Raw genomic sequence first — 21763 nt, forward strand, 5'->3', positions numbered from 1 at the left:
TGTTTTTTCTGGATGTATGTCTGATACTCTGTCTCTGTTCATAAAAATGAGAGACTGTTCCTATCTTCAAAAGTCAGAAAACTTACAAATTCAGGGATCAAATAATTATTCCTTCCAGTGTATGTTTGAAATTGATTTGGATTTTACTGGATCCACCATGTTTGTGACAGATACAGACGTGGTGTATTTTCATCAAACGCAAAGCAAAAAAGCTAACCATCGTATTGTATCACTCAGACTTTGTATTCATTTCTTATGTATACATACTCCTCCAATCATCTCAAAGTGCTCCTGTCTGTTGAAGTCGATAGCTTTGCCGTTGAAAAACCACTTGAAGATGGGGCTCAGGGACGAATCACTAGACACCTCACAGGGCAACACGATGCTCTGTCCCACGCTGGCATCCAAGCTCAAGGGTGGAACTATGATCTTTGTGGGCTCTTGGGGAGAAAAACACATTGACTTGTTACTATATGCAGCACGGTGCCGCTATCAGCCAAATGAATAAGGTAATGAAGCTTATTTTGCCCAGAATCGCGAGACAGATTTTGGTCTAGCAGTGTAATTAAGCGACCTTAAATAACTTCACTTAAAAAGCAAAAGCCGCCCATAACTCAGTAATGAATAATTAAAGACGCTGCAATCACAGTGTCAACTAGAAAGAAATAAAATGACTCTCTCACTCTCGTTCTCCATAATAATCATCATTTAACAACCCCAAATCTGAAAATGCTACAGGAGCTCTTTTTAAATTAAATGAAAATATTCTTCACTCACAGCTATAGACGTCAGTGGTTTGCCCCACTCTGCTACATGAACAATAACTCAGAGCTGACAAAACCTCGGATGACTTATATGTCTGTCAAAGCGGCAGGAACATAAAACGGCTATATATTTCATTATCCATTTCATGCTTGAGCTACTATTTTTTTCCCTCTAACAAAAGTTTAAACCCTTGGCTTAGAAGGTACACTAAAAAAAGAAAAAATAGAAAAGAATACCTTTTACCACCAGTGACCCTGTGCTGCTGGAAGTACCAAAACGGTTTCTGGCCACACATGTGTACCTGCCTCCATCCGATTTGGAGATATTGGTGATACGAAGAGTTCCATCCTCCATGATGGTCCGTCTGAGGAGAGAGACAAAACTGAAAACAGCCCATTTCTTTATGACTTCTTTAGTAATTAACTGAATGAACAATGATGTCAGGAATCAAAGGGACTAGCTCTGGCTGTGATAAGAATTCATTTCTCAAACCATTTCAACTTTCTCTCTTTTTTCTTTCTCCATTTAATTCTTTTTGAATGAAGGCTTTAGAATCTATTCGAAAAATCTATTTGCACGCTTCAAAAGATAACAATTATCTTAGCTGAAGCAGAACAGATTTGCTGTAGGGTCAGCACAGTATTGACAGCACAATAGCTTAAATGCACATATTAATTGGACACACAACAGGCCACCGGGGCCGGGCGGGACGGTGATAGGGCGAGGGGCGCAGCGCCGTAGAGAGGGATCTTTACCTGCAGCCTTATCGCTCTACAACATGTGGCGATTATATCAACATGCTATAAGCCATTTCTGAAATGCAATAATATTGTGATACACAAGAATCTCTCCTTGGAAAAAGCATTAGGCTGGCAGTCTGATTAGAGAGCTAGACAAAAACATGACTAAAACAACAGCTACACAGAGGAATGATGGCCTTATTGTTGCATGAGTGAAACAGCTGGTGACTTACTTTTGTGAACTACATTTTCCTTTGATACAGGAGCTCTCTGTGGTCAATGAAAGTGGGGAAGAGGGGCTTTATTTGGGGGCAGTGATTGGGGAATTAATAAATTTAAAAAAGAAAAAGAAAAACATATATATTTAATATGTCATATAAAATCATATATAGTACTGTGCAGATGCCTTGAACCGACCCCCATTTTATTTTTATTTCACCAGGAAAATGGGAACTGCATGAATTATTGGCATAAGTGTAGGCATAGTACACTGAAATACAATATATAAGGCAAAAACAGAGTTTGTTCAATTCTCATAAGGCTCAAAGTCAGTATTTGGTATGAGACCCTTTATTATTTCACACAAGCTGAACTCTCTTAGGCAAGACTATTCCTTAAATAGTCTTCAGGAATAGCTCTCTAGGTTTCTTGAAGAACATTCAGTTTTTTAGACATCTTTTTGTCCCATTTTCTGTCCCACACTGCTTCGGTAATATTCAGGACAGGGCTCTGGACGTTGTGTGCTTTTACTGCATTGGCAGTGTGTTTGGGATCATTGCCATCATTGCCAATCAAAGTTTTCAAGATCAACAAATATTCAAGGACTATTCAAGACAAGGTGTCCAACACCGCTGGCTGAAATATGGCTCCAAACCATGACAGAGCCTCCACCATGTTTTACAGATGGCTGTAGGCACTCACTGCTCTCCTTCTGTCTTCTGGCCTCCTCTGTCTGAACCAACAGGGCAGGGATAGCTCAGAAGGTAGAGTGGTGCCCCCATGATCGGAAGGTCGGGGTCTGAATCCACTGAACGGCTACCCTGAGGTACCACTGAGCAAGGTACCGGCCCTACAGTGGTCCCCGGGCACTGGATTGGTAGCTGCCCACTGCTTCACGGAGTGAATGGGTTAAATGCAGAGAGGAATTTCCCCACGGGGATCAATGAAGTATACATACATACACATACAACAATTTCAAATTTAGATTCCTCACTCCATAAGACCTGTTACTACTAATTTTGATGAACCTCAGCCTTTTTCCCCCCATTTCTGTTGCTTAAAAATGGCTTCTTGACAGCCACTGTTTCTCATGAGGCTTCAGCAAACATATATAGGTGAAGGGCCAAATGCATCTCTCAGGTCCTGTGTCAGGATACTATAGATACTATTCACTTGCCACATCTTGTTCTTTCTCTTGTCCAGTTTCCCCAAATCTTTACAAGTCACAATGCACACTGTGCCAAGATATACCAACATTTTGGCTAATAGCTCTTTGGGAATCACCTTTTTGGTGAGAAACACAGTATTATGCCTGTCAGACTCGAGGAGGAAATGATGTGTTTGCAACAGCCTGCCATTGACAAAGTGCCTGAACATACTGTTATTTAAAACTGACTCTTTGCTAAGTTATCTGTCATGTGCAGACACAACACCGGTCAGTCTATGAGTAGGATGTCCTTTTTATGTTTGAGTGATTCATGGGCTAGTGTTACAAGTGGACTGACGAAAAAAAAGATTATATCGGCATGATGAATTTTAGAGTCTGCAGGTATTTCTTCCCAAGAGCTGTCAATGACAAGGTAGGGTAACCTGTACTTTGCTTGAAAGGGGAAATCGAGGCCAAATAAGCTCATTGCGCTAATTGCTTCAAGAGTGCGTAATAGCTGAAGATGATTCAGCTGAGTATATAAACATTTTTATCTGCTCGATCTTCTCTGCTCACTCGTGGGGGAAAGGCTCGGAAACATTTTAATAAGCAAATCAACCTTTAACGATAAAATGAGTGGATGAAAAAATAAACATTTTCAGGTTATTCAGACTGACATTAATATACACCTTTGCTTATATTACTTTACATTACGCCCTGGAATTTTATTTTGCCACCTCGGTTGATAACAGAGAAGTCGGAAATCACAGAAACACACGCATAAATGAGGCAGATAATGCTCTCCTGTTGTGACCTTTGGATTCAGTAAATCAAACAGAAATGCTGTGAGCAGCCAGCTCAAAAAAATCAAACAATTTCATATTGGCTTCCAAGAATAAATATGTATTCGCTCGGGCCAAGCTGAGACCCAGGGAGCATGTCTGACACAGGGTGCTTTGCGCTGATTTATTGACAAAAATATCAAACACTGAGTGATGGAGGCACACTGAGAACATGACCCGAGGAGCAATGAGCTGCAAAAACAAATAGAAACGTAAAGAACTATCTACTTTGTAGACAAACTGCGTTCCGAGCTGTGAATTTCTATTCTTGTTCAAATGTGCTGCCTGGGTAATTTTTCTCCCTTTCCTCAAGACCGGCCCATGGAAAATATGATAAATAATCAATCCCACTGGTCGCATGTTGAGGCAGGTCTGCAGAGCTAAGGAAAGCCTATGGAAATGTGGTTGTACATACTGAGTGGAGCGAAAGCAGGGAGGAAAGAAAGAGGAAGCACGTGATAATCGGCGTGAAAATGAAATCTAAAAAATATAGTCACTCTGCAAAATAAACAGCACTTTGGTCAGATTTACTTTTTAGCATCTAAAATGTTCTTCTTGATGGAAACAGACAATTTGATACTCAAACCAGTGTACTTTGACTTTCAAGTATCTCGCACTTTGTTTTTGATGTGGTATAATATGAAGGAAATGTATTAACAATCCATTGCTGGTTTCTTGGAATACAAATTTTCCAAAGAGAATGGACAGCTCTTCTAAGCTACACTCTTTTTGTGCCTTCAGGGCTGCAACAGCTTGTCACTGAAGAACTGCTGTTATGCCCTTGACAGGAGTTACTTGTAAGTATTGGCTTGTGGTTTGTACCTTACAGAGACCAGTCTATAACCTGAGGTGACAACTTTTGTACCTTAAACAGTACAAAAATGGATCATTAAAAAAAGGTGCAAAGCTGGTTCCAAGGGCACCCATTCATTTCTTTTCTATATTATTATTATTTGTAGTAGTGTTAGCAGTAGTAATATTATAGGAGCGGACAAAGACCTGAGGAGAATTTGAACCCAGGACTTTCCAAAGGCAACACAAGACAGATACATACACAACGTATTGAATGCTTTTCCTGTTATATTAATAAGAAAATAGTAAAATGAGAAAAATAAAAGAGTAGACTTAATATCTTTTTTTATATTTCACTGAACACTGCGTGAAAAGCTAGATCAGACTGAGGAAATGCGCTACACTGTAAAAAAAAAAAAAATCCTAAAAAAACAGTAATATTCCGGCAGCTGGGGCGCCAAAATACTACCATAAAATAACAGAAAATAACTTTCTCATAAAAATACAGTTATTTTCAGTAATGACAATACAGTTTGTTGCCCTAATTTTCCATGGGATTCTGCCTTTTTCAACTGCTTTTAAACATTAAATTAGGAACATTTTAATGTGATTAAACAATGAAATTACCTATAAACAAGGTCAATGAATGCGGCAATATGAATAATAATACTGAAATGTACAGAAATATACAGTTAACAGTTGGTTTAAACAATAATGGATTGCATTTATATAGCGCTTTTCGAGACCCTCAAAGCGTTTTACAATTCCGCTATTCATTCACTCTCACATTCACACACTGGTGGAGGCAGCTACAGTTGTAGCCACAGCTGCCCTGGGCCAGACTGACAGAAGCGAGGCTGCCATATCGCACCATCGGCCCCTCTGGCCATCACCAGTGGGCGGTAGATGTAGTGTCTTGCCCAAGGACACAACGACCGAGACTGTCTGAGCTGGGGCTCGAACCGGCAACCTTCTGATTACAAGACGAACTGCCAACTCTTGAGCCACGATCACCCTAAATAACATTATTTGATGTAAAAAAAGTTTATAAGAATCATTTTATATATTTTTCCATAGTATTACATTTGAATTTAACAGTTCAATCTTTCAAATAACGGACAAATATTTGTGAAATTATGATACATTTGTGAATGTATTTTAACAATCTAAATATGCATATGTACAGACAAATACATTTAAAAAACAAGAAAATTATGTTTTATTATATTTACAGTGATTTTATGTTATTTTACATTTGAAGTGTAAAATCACAGTCTATTTATGTAAATTTAATGATATTCTAGAAAAACAGTACAAAACTATAAAATACACAGTACAATACTTTTATATTACAATTTTTTTTTATGGTGTACTGTTTTCATGGAGAATTCATTGTCTAAATGAATTCCCTTCAAACCTGTAAGGTCCATCGTAGGCAATTTCGTTCTGTAAACAAACTAGCTGAAGTATAGTGTGCCATGAATGCTACTGGACCTATTAAAGGCAAGAGATTTACCATTTTCACAGTTTTCCAATGAAGCCAAATGTAAGAAATTTATGCTACATTTTCCTCAGTCAATTCAATCGATTACTGAATTTCACTGTTATTAAACTGAGAGAAACCAAGTGAGAGTTCTACTGCCACAAAAATCAGTTCAACAATAAACACATGCATTGGGTTAAGACTATGAAAGACCTCAACAAAGAGCATTTCAAGTTGTTTTTTAATGGTTAAAGCCATCTTAAAGTTGATCCCGAGAAGTATTAAATTTCCGGTGGTGAGTTGTGAAGTTGTTGATGTAAGGTTATTTAGTATTAAAAAGCATGAGCCCACTAACTAAGGAAGAATATTTTGAAGCATGTATAAATGGGAATCCTACAGTCTTGTGCCTGTAGGTGGGGTCTTTGGGGTTAGCTTACAACCCACCGATTAAAATTTCCGCTTTTCTTGATGCTGTGTGCATGAGTGACGTTAGCAATAACAAAGACAATAATAAAAAGGGAAATGACCTTTTGAGAAAGCCCTCCACCTGTGAAGCTTTCACTTGTAGCACATATGTCATTTCTAGTGAAAACGCAGGCAGAGCAGTCAGAATTCTCTGCAAATTCTAAAAGTCCTTGATTTAAAAGGGGAGAGGGAAAAACTAGGCCCAAGTTTTAAGCCAGGGACCATGTTTTTTTTTTTTTCCCTCGGGGAAAAAGAACAAACTCAGGCTGTATGAATCACAGACATGTCTCACACTTTTGAAATACAACAAGTGTCCTTGTACCTCTCACCATGCTGATTAAAATTCAACATCTTTACTTTTACATGACCAAAACTGTAAACTACAGGGTGAATAAAAAGTCTTATTACACTATGAGCGCTACTGCTGTAAAACCTTTTCAGCAACAGAAGGCAAATTATGCTGCATCCCTTTTAATCATAGCTGGTCTTTCAGAGAAGGTGCCACACTTTGTAAAACTGTGACAGCTAGCATTTTAATAGCAGATGCAGCCTGGACCATGAAAACACCAGCCATAACTTATATTATAAGGGATCGTGGTGAAGCCCCTCATTGTATCAGCTGTTATGAAGAAAACTGTTTTAGCTCCATTACACCCGCATATAAGCCAAATGTCTTCTGATTGGGTGTGTTTCACAAACAGAAGGTTTGAACCACAGGTGGATGGGTGCTCTGTGCTCACAGACGGAGCCGTGTGCCCTACATGACCTTTTCAGGAATATTCCTAATACGTATGATTGACATTACAGAGAGTAACAAGCAGAGCTTGGGGGCAGAGCACTCATTGGTCCGTTGGAATTACACATACGATAATCTCATTATTTAATATTTTAGGCCTGTTTTAATATGAGCATCTTTCATTGTAAAAGTATAAAGATGACAGAAAGTAAGGAAAAGCATAACAGGTCTCCTTTAATAACACCTGTAATACTAAATAAACACAGAACAAAATCCAATGTATATCGACCTGTAAGACGATCTAAACAAACTAAACAAGCATGAAAACTACTCAGTACTGCTAGAATGACAATGAGATCAAATCAGGGTTCAAAACTCGAACCAACAATAATCAAAAAGTACAAATGCGAGAATAACAGTAAAACCTAAACAGGAACCCAAACTCAAATATATTTACAAAGAACTGCAAAAATGACCACAACACATAGGACCATGATACTAGGAGCTGGCTACTGAGATTTATTATATATTCATTTATTTATATTTATAAAGGATAAATGTTAAATCATACCATTTCTCCATACATTATTCTATTTGGTTAAACTGCCAACTTACTTCAATTTTCAAATATCATCTTTCTTTTTTATAAAGAAATTCTAGGTAACAGCACTATAAACATTTTCCCTTTAATAAAGAGGCCGACTAACAGTTGGTAATGCAGCCTCATTGTGACATCAATACAAGTAAGCCTCTGTTCCTTTGATGGCCAATTTTAATGCGTTATTACCAAATTTATGACCTCAGAGCTCCAAGTTTAGAATACAATTAAAAATTCAACTTACTGCCAAACCTTTTGTTATTTCAAAGCCTCACGTGATGTTAAGGTGTTGTAAGCCACTGAAGCTGTGGTGGCTTTAGGAGGCAAGGCACTAACACAAAATTGAAGCCATTAAGTTAATTATACAGCATGAGACCGACAAGCCTTTGGATGGTGTTTTACAGAAAAGACATGCTTTCAATTTCAAGTCGGATGATGTATGGGCATGCTGAACAATGGCCCAAAGACGGATACACCCAATGTGCCAATGCTGCTTTTTATTCCCATCAAAAAAAAGAAGGATCCAAAATACTCCAATATTATGTGATTAAGATAACATCATATTGTCAACAGTGGGAGCTGCACTTAGGCGCAGCTCAAAAGTGTGTAAGGAAAGTGATTTTCAGTGATTGTTGACAACTGTTAAACTGCTGTGAAATTTCCTGGGAAATAATTTGTCTTCCCTTATTGTAGCCTGTCTACCAGTTATCTAGCCATCACTACATGACCTTTCATGTCCCTTTCTTTTACACCCAGCGTTTAATGAAAGCAGACCTCATACTGCGCTTGAACTCTTGCTTGGTTCATCCTGTGTGGATTAGCTTCTGCTGAGGCTGGGTGCAACAGCAAACGGGTTCTTTCAGCTCACAGGTGTCGCCTCAGACCTTCAATCATGACACGGCGCGGCCTGTCATGTCGCCTGAGGTGGCGTTTCACTGAAAGATGGAGTCAGATTGTTTTTCTCTTTGGCTTTCTCACGGAAAAAGTCCCAACAGGATCTCTGTTCTACTTTTTTCCCCCGGCTTTGAAGAGCTGTAAAACTGCGGCGACACCGGACGCTTTGAAGTTTCAAACAGCTAAATCATACAGTGCTCTCCTTCCTGTGCATTGCAAAACTGATAAGGCTCGGTGTCATGGCCTCCTTGGTACAGGCAGCAAACGGCAGCAGTGTCAGCAGAAAACCAACATCCATATCCGAGGGAATAAGCTGTCTATCTAAAAAAACACATTCTTTGACCAACGAGGAAGTTTTATGCAACACTGATTCCAAAGTCCCCTTGAGCCAAGGCATAAATAACAATCGGTACTGGAAATTAATGCCTTCAGTGGGTTGTGCAGCAGTGCTTATAATACCCTACCTCTCACTGTCCTTCAGGTGCATCCCCCCCTCTCTCCACCAGGAGATTGTGGCCCTGGGAGAAGCGTGGGGGCGACACTCTAACACCACCTCACCCCCCCTCTGGATCACTGTGGACTTCTTCACAGGGCGCCGGGTGAAGTCAGGCGGCGAGGCTGAGGAAGAGACCCATGTTGATGCCGTTTGTCTCGCTTTGTCAAGGTGCAACAGCTGTGCATCAGCCAAAATGTCAAGTGCATCACCAGCAATTACGGAAATTATATTTCACCACCAGACTGGCTCATTGTAGGAAATAATTATGGAAATGAATGTGCAAGGCCGCGGCTCAGTGAGGCGCTAGTTTAGCTGGTTTCTACTTATTTATTCACTTTCAAATAGGGAGTATTTTAATTCCAGTGACAGCACGATGTACAGACAGCATACTTTTGCCTTGCCTCTTGTTCAGTCCATTGTAAATGAAACAGGGCAAACACAACTGCTTACCTACAACCTTGAGCTCAGCACTGGCATACACAGATCCAAGCTCATTCTCTGCCACACACTGATACATCCCAGAGTCTGACAGACTAATCTTGGGTATGGTCAGTCTGCCAGCTTCCAAATGGATCCTCTCCTGAACAATAAAAAAAATTGAAAGAAAATGTCAATTATCCTTTTTAGTGATTTTGAAACTTGCAGTAACCGTACTCACTCATACATCTTACCTCTGCTTTTAGTGACTGACCATTCTTCAACCATCTGTACGTAGGCCTAGGTTTGCCAATGGCTTTACATTCCCACTGCAGGTTAGCATCGATGGCCATATGGGCATCTTTCAGTGTCTGGACCCACTGCAGATGTTCAGCACCTACAGAAAGACAAATGGTTATGAATATATCCTATGAATTCAAAAATTAATTGCATATATTCGTAAAAGTGTCGCTCTACAAAAATCAATCCCGATGTGACAAATATGGTAATTTCCCAGTGAAACTCAGGAATTAAGAATAAGAAAGAAAGAGATTATTTTAGATGAAGAACTACTGCCAAACAAGGTTTTTGGGAAGACAAAATCCAGTTTGATTACTCATTCTCAGTCATTCACGTGATTGTAGTGAAGGAGAAGGCATACTAGACCAGAGTCCACACTTCTGATCTCTCCTAGGCAGGAATTAGTGACTTGACTTCATTAGTGACTTGACATGTTGCTGCTGGCAACAGATAAGGAGTGGCAAGTAAAAGAAAAGGTAGTATTACCTAAGCTGTCTTTGGGTGATTGTAGACTTGACATGCTGCCACAGGTTTGGACCATTTGCAGAGGTTTTACTGTGCCTACTGACAGCTCTGCCATTACAGCATAATCGGTGAAAGATGACACCTCTGTATGAAGAGAGCAGCTCTCTCTGTCAGATAGGACCTAATCTTTCTTATGTTATAGTGTATGGCACTGATTCTCTTTGCCAACCAACAGTAAAGAGTTTAAAGTTATGTACAACATGGCCAATCAGTGGAATCATTAATGTAATCCATCTGAAAAACCCAGAAAGAGATCAACTTCAAAAAGCACCCAAAGAGATTCATACTGACTGTACGAATGATTGTATACATTAGATTGTATAATCCAATTAGATATATAAGATGAGCTACATAGGGGTAGGAACTAATAAGAATTTGCTTCCTTTGTAGGCCGACTGGAAAATGGTCAACATTATTTTCCATGTGAATACGATGGCTTTCTTTGACTTCATGTTCATTTGTTTTGTTATTTGCATTAACCCTTGTTTCCCATAAGTCCAAAATAATGATTTTATTGATTGATTGATATAAATATAAAACAATACTATTCTAACCTATACCAGAATAGGTATAGCTACAGAAAGTGTGTGTTTTTATAATATACTTGCAGATTGGATAATTATGAACTGATCACTGCTTAGTTTAATTTGATTTGTGTCTTTTCACTTTCACTCTCAGTCTGGTTACGATTTAGCACTAACACTACTTAGTAAGGGTTAGGCACTAAATTGCACTTTGGTTTTCAGAAAAGACTGTGGTTTAGTTTACGATATCTGTACTTACTATATTAACCCTCTTTAGCAGCATGTTTAAATATAATTCATTTACATGTGTAATGGGATGGAAACCTCTCTGTGCTGTTGCTATAACCTTGTGTATGTCTGAGACAGGTAATACCAGTATTTGGCATCATAGGAGTGAACCAGCTGTTCATGCAGGGCTTGTCTGAGCGTCCATCTCAAGAGAGTCATAGTTTCAGCTTCAGATGTGCAGTATTTAGTTACTTTTAACTTTAAAAAGCTTTAAGCTCTTGCTCACTACTACTTTTAAGTACTGGTTAAAAACTTCCTTCTTTACACTTAACTTTAAGCTCTAGTTCGTTCTACTTTGATTTTTTTTAAATGTAAAAAAAACCTCTATTGAATTTGTTCTTTTTATGTTTTAATGTGACAGTGTTTCAATGCCATCTCCATCTCCTTTTGAATTCATACTGTGAAGCACCTTGAATTGCATTTATGTGAAATGTGCTGCATAAACAAACCTGCCCGGCGTTACTGCCGCTTTGTGTCAACAGCCATTCATGGCTTAATCTTTAGCACTACTGATGTCAAAACCAGACACCTCAGACTCCACGCTGCATTTACACAAGGTCTACATAAAACAAAGGATCCTGAATCTAGTTCAGACACTGATATCCATCTTTCCTACTTTCTTATCTGCACGTATGGCAGACAGGAGCAGGTGAGACACTGACTCCTCTCTCTGCTTTTAGAAGTTGACTGTGAATATTCGCAGATGGCAGGGATTTCCTGTGATCTACAAATGACCCTCTAAATATTTGAGTTTGACAGTCAGATACAGAGATGGTAAATTTGTCCTGAGATACTGGGAAAATCATATTTTCTAATTTGAAAATATTTATTACGCTGCAGGCAATTCACACTCCTTTCACTGCAATGATCCTAAAAAGCAGGTACAATAGGGACACATCACTCCAAATTATCATGCTTATTATCCTTCTATTAGACCAAACATTAGAAAAAATAATGCTTCAATAAAGGGCTGTTTTCCAATAATTGTAGCTCTGACTAAAGGTCTAAATATAACTGAAAGAGAAAAAAAGGTTATTAGTAGACTCTGATAAGCAAGAAGCAAAATGTTCTTCCTTCCTTACTGTGGAATATAAGTTGCCCTCTGGCAACATTTCGTCCTCTGCTGTTTTCGGCTACACACTCGTACACGCCAGCATCCTCTGGGCGAAAATATGGAATTTCCAGAACCCCACTGGAGTGGTTGATTTTAATCTTGCCAGGGAGTGGGTTTCCATCAGCTCTTCTCCATGAGATGGAAGGCACAGGGCTGCGGAGGTCAAACACAAAGAGGTTATGCAGGCCACATTCTCCTGCTCCACCACAACCGGAAAGACTGCTGCTGCCATGTTTGATAGTAATTGAGGACACTGATATTCCAGTGGACTGTGTTGTTGTTTGTGCCACTTACTTTCCTAAGGCAAAGCATTCCAGTTTCACTGACGATCCTTTGGAGACATGAAGGGTGTCAGGAAACTGAACCTCGATCTTTGGCTCGTATTCACCCATCACTACTGCACAAGGCAAAAGCAAATCATATCATTTAAAAAGCAAAAGAAAGGCAAGAGCTGTGGCGTAGGTGACAAGTAGTTTGGAGATTTTCAGATGGTGAAAAAAAAGATCACTTTGGCATAAAAGCAAAACCACTATTGCACTCAAGACAAGTGATTTATCTCATAGACTGATAACCACAAGGCAGACTGGTGATGGTGATGCTCACCGTCCCTCCGTACCACCACTGGGGTTGGAGAGCTGAACACTGTTGAGTTGGTCATCATGTTTCTCACTGCGCATGTATAGTTCCCTGCATCCAATGCTTCAACTTTGGCTATGTACAAGTTTCCCGTCTTCTGAGAAATGAAACGACGAGCATCCTGCTGCAGGAAGTTGCGCTGTCCATTGAAAACCCATGAATATTTGATCTCTGGAATAATGGGAACAGGACATGAAATGCAGATAGTGAGGCACAAAAGAATAAACTTTCCAGTCACATTTCCAAAATTCCCAGAACAGCAAGACCATTAATACATAACACATACATAGATCATTTAAGGACAAAAGGCCCACCCACACATTACACTTGCAATATGGGAGCTGCTCGGCCATGGACACCCATGCTCTAAAGCTCCCAGCACACAGTTGTGGTGCTGATATTAATGCCACAGGAGATTTGGAGTTCTGCACTTATTGAGTCAGCATGGGATTGGCCACTTTTAAGCACTATAATAATTAATTATTAAACGGTGTGGACCGATACGTTCACTCTATGTAGTTTATCAGGAAATGAGAAATACATTTTATTTCTCTGTTGAAGAAATACAAAATGACTTCAAAGGACATGAGAGTTCAGTGTTTTTAGTTAAGCCAAGTTAAGATCAGCTGACCTTTTACTAGGATGTTGACGCACAAACTTATGGTTGCGCATTTTTATAGTATACGTGGTGCATTCAACTCCAAAAACAACAAGTCATCAAGAATGTTCTTTTTGAGACATTTTTGACTTGTAATTGAATAAATAATTGAGCCATTTTCTTCCTTTATTATCATAAATTTGGGCACTGTCGTTTATTTTGAGTCGCTCCCCCAAACAACAAATTTGCAGCTGCCTGAAATACTCCAGCGCCCACCTGACTATTTTTCTGCTTTTTAACTGAAAGTTTACATTTGTGTGTTATTTTTTAAAGCTTTGTGCCTTCAGTAGGTTTGAAGCGACATGGGACTGGGTGCTGCGGAAAGGTTAGGTAACATGGGAAGCACTGAGAGATGGGCTAAGGTTGCGCTGACACATACAGCAAAAAAAATAGCCTCTCTGTTTTGACTCGGATCATTGAGTTGCTCAGCGAGGCTGTCATCACAGGGGACTCCAGCAGAAGAATGCAGGTTTGATAAAAGTTGAACCCAGCACTGGGACTTTTTTTTTGGCAATATTGGTCAACCTTCTAGCTATCAAAAATGTACAGAGTTGGTTAGAGTTCTGTGTTATGTGTTATAAAAACACTGGAGGATCATATTTTATTATCTTGGAGCATTTTTTGATTTGAACGCAGAGTTTTGGGTTATTTTGGTTGGCTTCGTTGTTCCTGCCTTATCTGTTGAGCATGTGGAATATGGCAACAACACTTATGGTTATTAGCCTCTAACTTTATTAAAAATTATTCTACACTTGTGAAACAAAAAAAACACAGAAAGGACTGATAAACAGGCCAATGTATGAGTGCAAAGCGCAAAGAAAAGCAAAAGAGAGCTAAGAAGAGTGAGAAGTGTCTGCAGGGAATGCTGAATGAACTTTGCTATTAGTGCAGCCCGCCCGTATCAGACACATGACATTCTGCAGTCAGCCCTTTTGACTGGGCAGATGGTAAAAAAAAAAGAAAAAAGAAAAGTCCCACTTGCTTTCCTTGAGGGAAAGCTCTGAATTAAAATCATTACAAGGAAAGTCAGGGCAGTAACTGACAGACCTTTCATGATTAGGGACTATCAGAGAGTGGGTCTGTTGAAGAGCTGCAGTCTCACAGCAACAGAGGACTTGCAGGCACATAATCTCATGTCCTCTGACAGAGTTTAACTCACAGAGCAGCTCCTTTTAGGCCACTTACCTATTGATTGCTCTGAAAAGCTTCAAATGTCTCCTTTTTAATAAGGTGCATCAGTGTATTCCTCAAGTGGTGCATCAACAAGTATTAAAGAAGCTTTAACATTATCTAAAGGTGGAGGGGAAAAAACACTGCTTCCCAATATTTTTGTTCCATTTTAAAAACACCTCCAGCTACTGTGGTGTTATCACATCGTACAAATCCCATCAAATGTTTCACTATGCTTCATTTAAGAGGAAAAATAAAGATATGGAGGTTTTTTGTTGTTGTTTTTTTTAAATGGGAAGGGAGGGAATGCTGGAGGGCAAATTGCTAAAGTGTGGATTCCCACGTGGCAGCAGGATTCAGTTGGAAACAGAGAGCAGAGAAAGGCTGGTATGCTGGCGTGAAATTGTGCTGGTGGGCATCGAATGGCTGCAGGAGTGTGGACCACTTTGAGGGTCTGCTAATCAGTAGCACACAGACACATGAGCCGACTCACAGCTGTGCCGCGGGATAAACGCTCCCGCGGCCGCACCAGCCACCGGCAGCCTTTATTACCCAACAGATAACCTGCCCACATCCAGGAAAAAAAGAAAAAAAATGACAGTCGGGGAAGTGGAGCACTGGAGACTTTATAGATGACAGCATGGTCACAGATCATATGGGCAAGAAAAGTGAGCTCAAGGTTAAGAAGTATGAGGCTATGAACTATAGATGAAGGCATGGGTCTGGGCAGGTAGAGCTGCAGCTGATCATAAAAAGTTCCCTGTCTGACAGATAAGGAGAAGTGAGTGGAAAACAGTATGTCACGGTTCTGAGGGAAGAGCTGCAGAAAGAGAAGGTGGGAAGGCATAAAAACAAAGAAGACACTGCAGTGTTACAGCGAGATAATAAGCAGCAGAGTAAGGGAACAATAAAGATTGCTGAGGCAAGCAGGAGTGTGAAAGCACAGCAGACAAAGAGTCAGGAAGGTGCGCTTTACCTCCGTAATGGGGCGGGGGTCCGCAGAGCAGAACCACAGCCTGACCCTCTCTCACCGACACCGTGTTCCTCGTCTTGCTGCTGAAGTTCTGCAGAACTGTTGAGCGCAAAACACATCAATAACTTTTCAGGGTCTGACAGCTGTAATAACTTCTTTTATGTGCGGGAGACATCCAGGAAGGGCGTTTTAATCCTGCACAACATTTCCCAGTTTGTTCATATCGCTTACAAGTCAAACCCAACAGCCTCCTGTTCATATCACGGCATGCACTAGAGACCAGGCAGAGGGTACACCAAAATGCTCCTCTCCAATCGCGCTTTAGAGATTACTTTCACCTTTAATTAAATGCTGCTGTGCTGCGTGAGACAATAAGCAGTGGGGAGACATATCAATTCCAGCGTCAGAGAAATACCATCAAGTCCCGGGAGGGGAGCAAGCAAATATCAGCGGTTGTCAAACCAGAAATCAACTGATTAAAAGTCCCTCCAAATCAAGACAAGCAGGCTTCATTCCTTCATGCATTCCGTCAGAGCTGCAGACTAGTGTGCAGAGGTAACACACTTACTGCAACTGCTGTCATCCGTGTAATGCTACTTTTTGTTTTTTGTTGCATTTACTTTTGACATGTGAGTTTTTTTCCAGGTTTCAAGAACAACAGAAAAAAAATTGATGCTGTGCATTAATTAGGTTTTAAAAACCACTAAAGAAGGCAAACAAGAAATGCACTGTTTTACAAAACCAGGAAATGTTAGACAAAAACAAGACTGGTAATCTCAGCATCTAATCAAGTAAGTGCAGCTCTATTTCTGGCAATACTTTAACCTATCCAGTGGAAATATAGTAAGGGCACCAAGTTGTTTCTTTTTTTGTTGCTTCTTTTATGGCTCAGTCACACTACAGAAAAAAAATGATGGCAAAAATCAGTGCTTGCCTGGTGATTTTGCTGCAAGTAGCTGCAGCGCCAACTGGTCAACCAGAAGTTGAGCTTACAACACCCTCAACCTCTGGACAATCACTTTCAATCACAAGGTGACACAGGTTGCATGGTAAGGCAACCTGGCTTCCAACAATCACAGTCCAACTGCAATGAAACAGAGTCAGTCTGCGCTGATGAGCTCAACTCGTCCAGTACACATCTCTTTGCAACAGTGGAATGAACTCAGTTATTCACCAACAGGCTGAATTTTGGTTATAATCCTCTAACAGCAAGGTTTCTGAGCAGCTATGCAGTTAAATTGCTGTCCTGTAGCAACTACGTCACTATTTGTTTCTAATATAAGAGGCTTTGTTTAGTCTCTGAATCTAAGTAGTTACTGCTGATTGCTGTTTAAGTTGAGTTTCTGTGTATGTAAATGATAACAGAGTTGTGATTTTTGCTGAGGTAATTGTTTTGATCACAAACATGCTGATAAGCAGGTTTATTGCTGTTTTGTTTTTTTTGCCTCACTTGACTCACAAACGTGGATTTTAAGACAGCAAACAGAAACTCTTCAAAGCTGATTGCACACAGTTGCCATAAATCTGGTCGTGGCGTGGTCGCCAACTACAGTTTTAACTAGTGAGTGAGTATGAGCCGTCTTTATCCAGTACTTTTGTTAAACTTCTTTGGGCATGTCTCACACCCCACAGTGTGGCGGGGCGTGGTCTGCGGTGCCGTGCTGGGAAGGTGCACACACCTGCACGGCATCTGCAATCATGTCCCGTCGACTTAAAATCTGTACTGGTTCCTGTCTTGAGTGTTGTTATTGGAGTGTTCGGCTGAGCTGGGAAGCTGCAGCCGTGTGTGTCTGTGAACAGCAACCGAGTGTGTAAATAAAAGTTAATGCTGAAAAGCATGTATGTGTCGTTGGGTCTGCCGTGGGTTCTTTACACACAGTTTTTATCAGTGATTAATTATTAAAAAACAACTTTGCAAACAAAGGCCAGAACAGTTACATCCGCAAACTAGAATTTGTTAACTTCACAGCTAATTCTTTTTTAATCTAACTCCGTTTCATTGCTTAGTTTTCCCCTGGTCGTCCACGCTGGACCTGCAGAGGCTACACACCTTGTTAGCAGTGCACCACAACAGTTGGCTTATGGCCATACTTAGATGTTTGCGGATTAAACATGATGAACTTCTCATCAGAGAAGCTTCTGTGGGTCTGAAAAAGCTGTTTAATGACCACAAAGTTTACAATATGCCATATTGATATTGTACTGGATGTAAATATGTTTTATATGGAACACTTAGAGGGACATCACAACTATCATCGCATTAAGAGTGACACGAGTATAAAAACTGGGATCAGATTTCAATATTTCTGAATATCTTACCATTCAAATAAGGAAAAACAGCCAAAAACAACCATTATCTCTGTCCAGTATCATGTTCTTGCCCAGAACAGAATACAGAATACTTCTGGGGTTTAGACACCTGGCCTTACGAATAAAATATTGTGTTCTGGGATTTTTCACCATCTTCTGACATTTTAAAGACCAAATAAATCAAATGATTAACCAGGGAAATTATAATAGAGATAAATGGAATTAATCATCGGTCGCAGCCCCACTCTAACTGTTTTGCATTCCGTTCAGTCACACATAATATCACACCGAGCCAAAGTGGGGTGGGAGAGTGGGATTTTTTTTTCACTGCTGTGACAGTATATGCATATTTATTAAAAAAAAATCAGAATCGACTCACATGCAAACTGGACTTTTGCCTCCCTGCTGACGACAGTCCCGAATGTGTTGGTGGCAATGCACTGATACACTCCTCCGTGATTGATGACATGAGGGTTACTGATCAGCAGGTTCCCCTCTACAAGGCTGTAGTTTAGATCTGAATCCGTGTTTATGTCTCTTCCATCTACCTTCCACCTGTACAGACAGACTGATGAAGACTGAAGCATTGGCACCATCAATGAAAAGTGATGCTGGCCAAGAACATGTAGCTTTCCTACTTTTCCAGAAAGCATCGCACAAGGACACCAACGACTAAACACAAATACTTGTAGTGAACGACTGCATTAAAATATAAATGGGTTCTATAAATTTGATCCCACACACTGTAGTCTCACTATGAAGATAAACAAAAAGCTGTCAAACCACTCACCTATAACGCGGAGGTGGGTTCCCTTTTGCTTTACAGTTAATAAACACCTGCTTATCATCAGTGCTCATTGGGAAAATACTGTCGCTAGGCTCCTGGGTGAAGACGGGACCATGGCGTGTATTCTCTGCAGAGGGAGGAAAAACATAAGAAAAATACAATGAAAAAAAACCCCACTCATTTCTCAGAAAACTGTGTGTGAACTTAACACCTATTATAATTAGCTGCCAACATGGCTCCTTGAGCAGATCCTGCATTTAATAAACGCTCTCGTGCACATGTCATGAGGCAGATAATACATTATGATGAAAGAGCAATTAACCAAAGATAACCCTCAAGCATTTTGGCTAACTGACGGAGTTTTTCTCTCCTGTCCTCATTCTTACACATCCACATACGCAGTTATGATTGTAAATCTGTGCAGCACATAAATACATTTGAGTAACACATGGCTGACAATCTTAAGCAATCTTTTACTACAACAATTCAAAGAAAATATAGCGACTAATTATTGCTGCAAAAAATAGCTCACCCACACACTAACACATGTGGGTCTTTCATACACTTAAATACTCATGCTAACAAATATTTGGACTGTTCGCACTGTGATACAAACTCAACTTCTGACAAGCTGGAAATAGAGTTAAGAAAGGCACACATCTGTGTTTATATGAGCTCACGAGTCACGCTGAACGTGAAGATAAAGCCTGAGCCACAAAGTCCAAAAAACCTCTCTCACACACACACACTTCTCTCTCTCTCTCCCTGATGAAAGTGTGGTAGGACTTAGATCATAGAAAGGGTGTAAATCTACTTCTAAAGCTTTGATTATTCCAAGGAAAGCGGTGTCCTCGGGAAAAATGGAGTCTTTGTAGACCTAGACCAGGAGAGATGGGTGTTGGCCAGAAAGGTGAATCCATGTATCTATATAAAAACATGTTTTACACACAGCGCGCCAGTGGCAAAGTCTGATGATGAAATGATGATGAGAAATACTTTATTTATCCCATATTTGAGATTTTATTTTGTTGTAGCACTGAAATGATGATGAAATGTTACTACTACCATTACGTCTACTACTACTACGACGACGACGACGACGACGACGACGAAGAAGAAGAAGCAGAAGAAGAAGAAGAAGAAGAAGAAACAAAATACATCATCATTAGTAATCATATCATTGGTCAACATGTTTTCAGTGGTTCTCAGCTTCAGAGATACAGGTATATATGATATGTATTTCACTGGTGCTACTTCTATGTGTCACAGTGCTTTCAACAGTGTACTGTGAAAGGAAATAAAATATTATTGAGGAGTATTTTCATATGCTTCAAAAAAACATGTTACTTTACTTCGCAGCATTACAGATTTCCTTTCCTTTTGATTTGAAATTTGATACTTGAAAAATTCCAATTTGTTCTCATTTCATGAAAATTGGATGAAGAGTTTAGTGCCGAAAATTTAGCCGACAAAATGTATTTTAGCCATTTCTGGTCTCCAGCTGACAAAGTAGTATATCATAAAAATCAGAGTCAAACAACAATTTTAAGCATCTTTTTCAGTTTAAGTGGCAGAAACTGGTAAACCACTCTTTTCCTGGAAATCACTGGCTAGCTGGCTTCCTCCTAATGATATCACACATGTTGTGAAAGATGGCAAACATTTCCCAGGCACAGCTGAAACTATGACTTCTGGCAAAGCAGCTTCTACAAAGTATTGAATCAATAGTCCAAATATAAACGAGAGTGTTGAGCTTGTGATTATTGCAAACATTTCTAACATGTTTTTGCTCCGTCTTTGGAGGCCGTTGAGTGCAGATTGATGGGAAAACATTTTTTTATTAAAATGCCAAAAGACAACAAATACATGAAAGTACAGAAAAGCAAAACACAGAATCCAGTTTAAGCTGAATTACATGTCGAGAATAATTAGAAAGATGGACAAGTAACCCAGCTGGCTAATTGAATTATGTTTTATTTCATCTTTGTTTTAATGCAAGTAGGATGACTTGGTTAAGATGTTTACACGAGAGCCGCAGTAATCAAAGCAGTGCCCCATTCTGCTTATAATCTAATTAGAAGAGAGCATGCAAAGCTGTATACATGTTGTCTGAGCATGCATGTCTGCTCTGTCAAGCTTGTTGTTTTGGTTTCCTCCAGCCAAACTATCAATACACAGGAGTAATTAACTGATATTGCACTAATTAGTCCCGTGAAATCTATCATTTCTTTAGCAGATGCATGCGGCCACACTGTGGCACTCGCCCTCCCTCTCCTCCGACCACGTGTGTCATACACCCAAGCTGCACGGCAGCGCTGCTCCGGGGGAAAAAAAATTGTCCATTTGTCTTTTGGTGCACTTGAAAGGATGAGGTGCTTTTCTTTTATAATACAGTCTTTAACCTTGACTAGGACAAAAAGTGCTCCCTCCCACACCATCATCACCATCATCCTAATGAGAGTGGGAGTCTTTGCCTCTGGTAAGGGCCTTGTTTCCCCAACCTCTGAGGGAGGTGCTTCATTTTTTTACCCTGTTTGCGGTGTCCTTTAAATTAAACAAATTAATGAACCTTTAATAGCGGGGCTATTTCACCTGGGAAACGATTGGGTTGGTTTGAGTTTATGCTCGCACACGCCAACTAGACTGACCACCAGCACACATGAACACACGTACAAATTAAACTTAATTAGATTTCCTGGGAATGCAAGTGAATGCGTGCTCCGTAGTGAGCGTACGTATGTAGAGTATAGCGTGCAATGACATGTGCATAACCCTCTATTCTCTGCTCTGTGACTGCAGACTACATTATGCGCCTCAGTGAAAATGCTGACTTGAGTTGAGGCTCTAAATCAATGGGAATGCAAGCATAAATAACAATACAATA

At 39.9% G+C, this 21763-nt stretch overlaps 1 protein-coding gene across 1 annotated transcript in view; it reads right to left on the bottom strand.

Annotated features, from left to right (window-relative positions):
* Nucleotides 1–21763, bottom strand: part of LOC116327044 (contactin-3) — a 106455-nt gene that overhangs the window by 46006 nt on the left and 38686 nt on the right. The window contains exons 4-14 of the mRNA XM_039611793.1: nt 18883–19006; nt 18472–18647; nt 15786–15881; nt 12949–13152; nt 12640–12742; nt 12314–12498; nt 9849–9991; nt 9628–9757; nt 9146–9299; nt 1002–1129; nt 268–440 (exon numbers count right to left, since the gene is read on the bottom strand). Coding sequence (XP_039467727.1) covers nt 268–440; nt 1002–1129; nt 9146–9299; nt 9628–9757; nt 9849–9991; nt 12314–12498; nt 12640–12742; nt 12949–13152; nt 15786–15881; nt 18472–18647; nt 18883–19006 — 1616 coding nt within the window. The remainder of the gene's footprint in view (nt 1–267; nt 441–1001; nt 1130–9145; nt 9300–9627; nt 9758–9848; nt 9992–12313; nt 12499–12639; nt 12743–12948; nt 13153–15785; nt 15882–18471; nt 18648–18882; nt 19007–21763) is intronic.

The sequence above is a fragment of the Oreochromis aureus genome, linkage group 5 (genome assembly GCF_013358895.1).
Source record: "Oreochromis aureus strain Israel breed Guangdong linkage group 5, ZZ_aureus, whole genome shotgun sequence".
Taxonomy (NCBI): domain Eukaryota; kingdom Metazoa; phylum Chordata; class Actinopteri; order Cichliformes; family Cichlidae; genus Oreochromis; species Oreochromis aureus.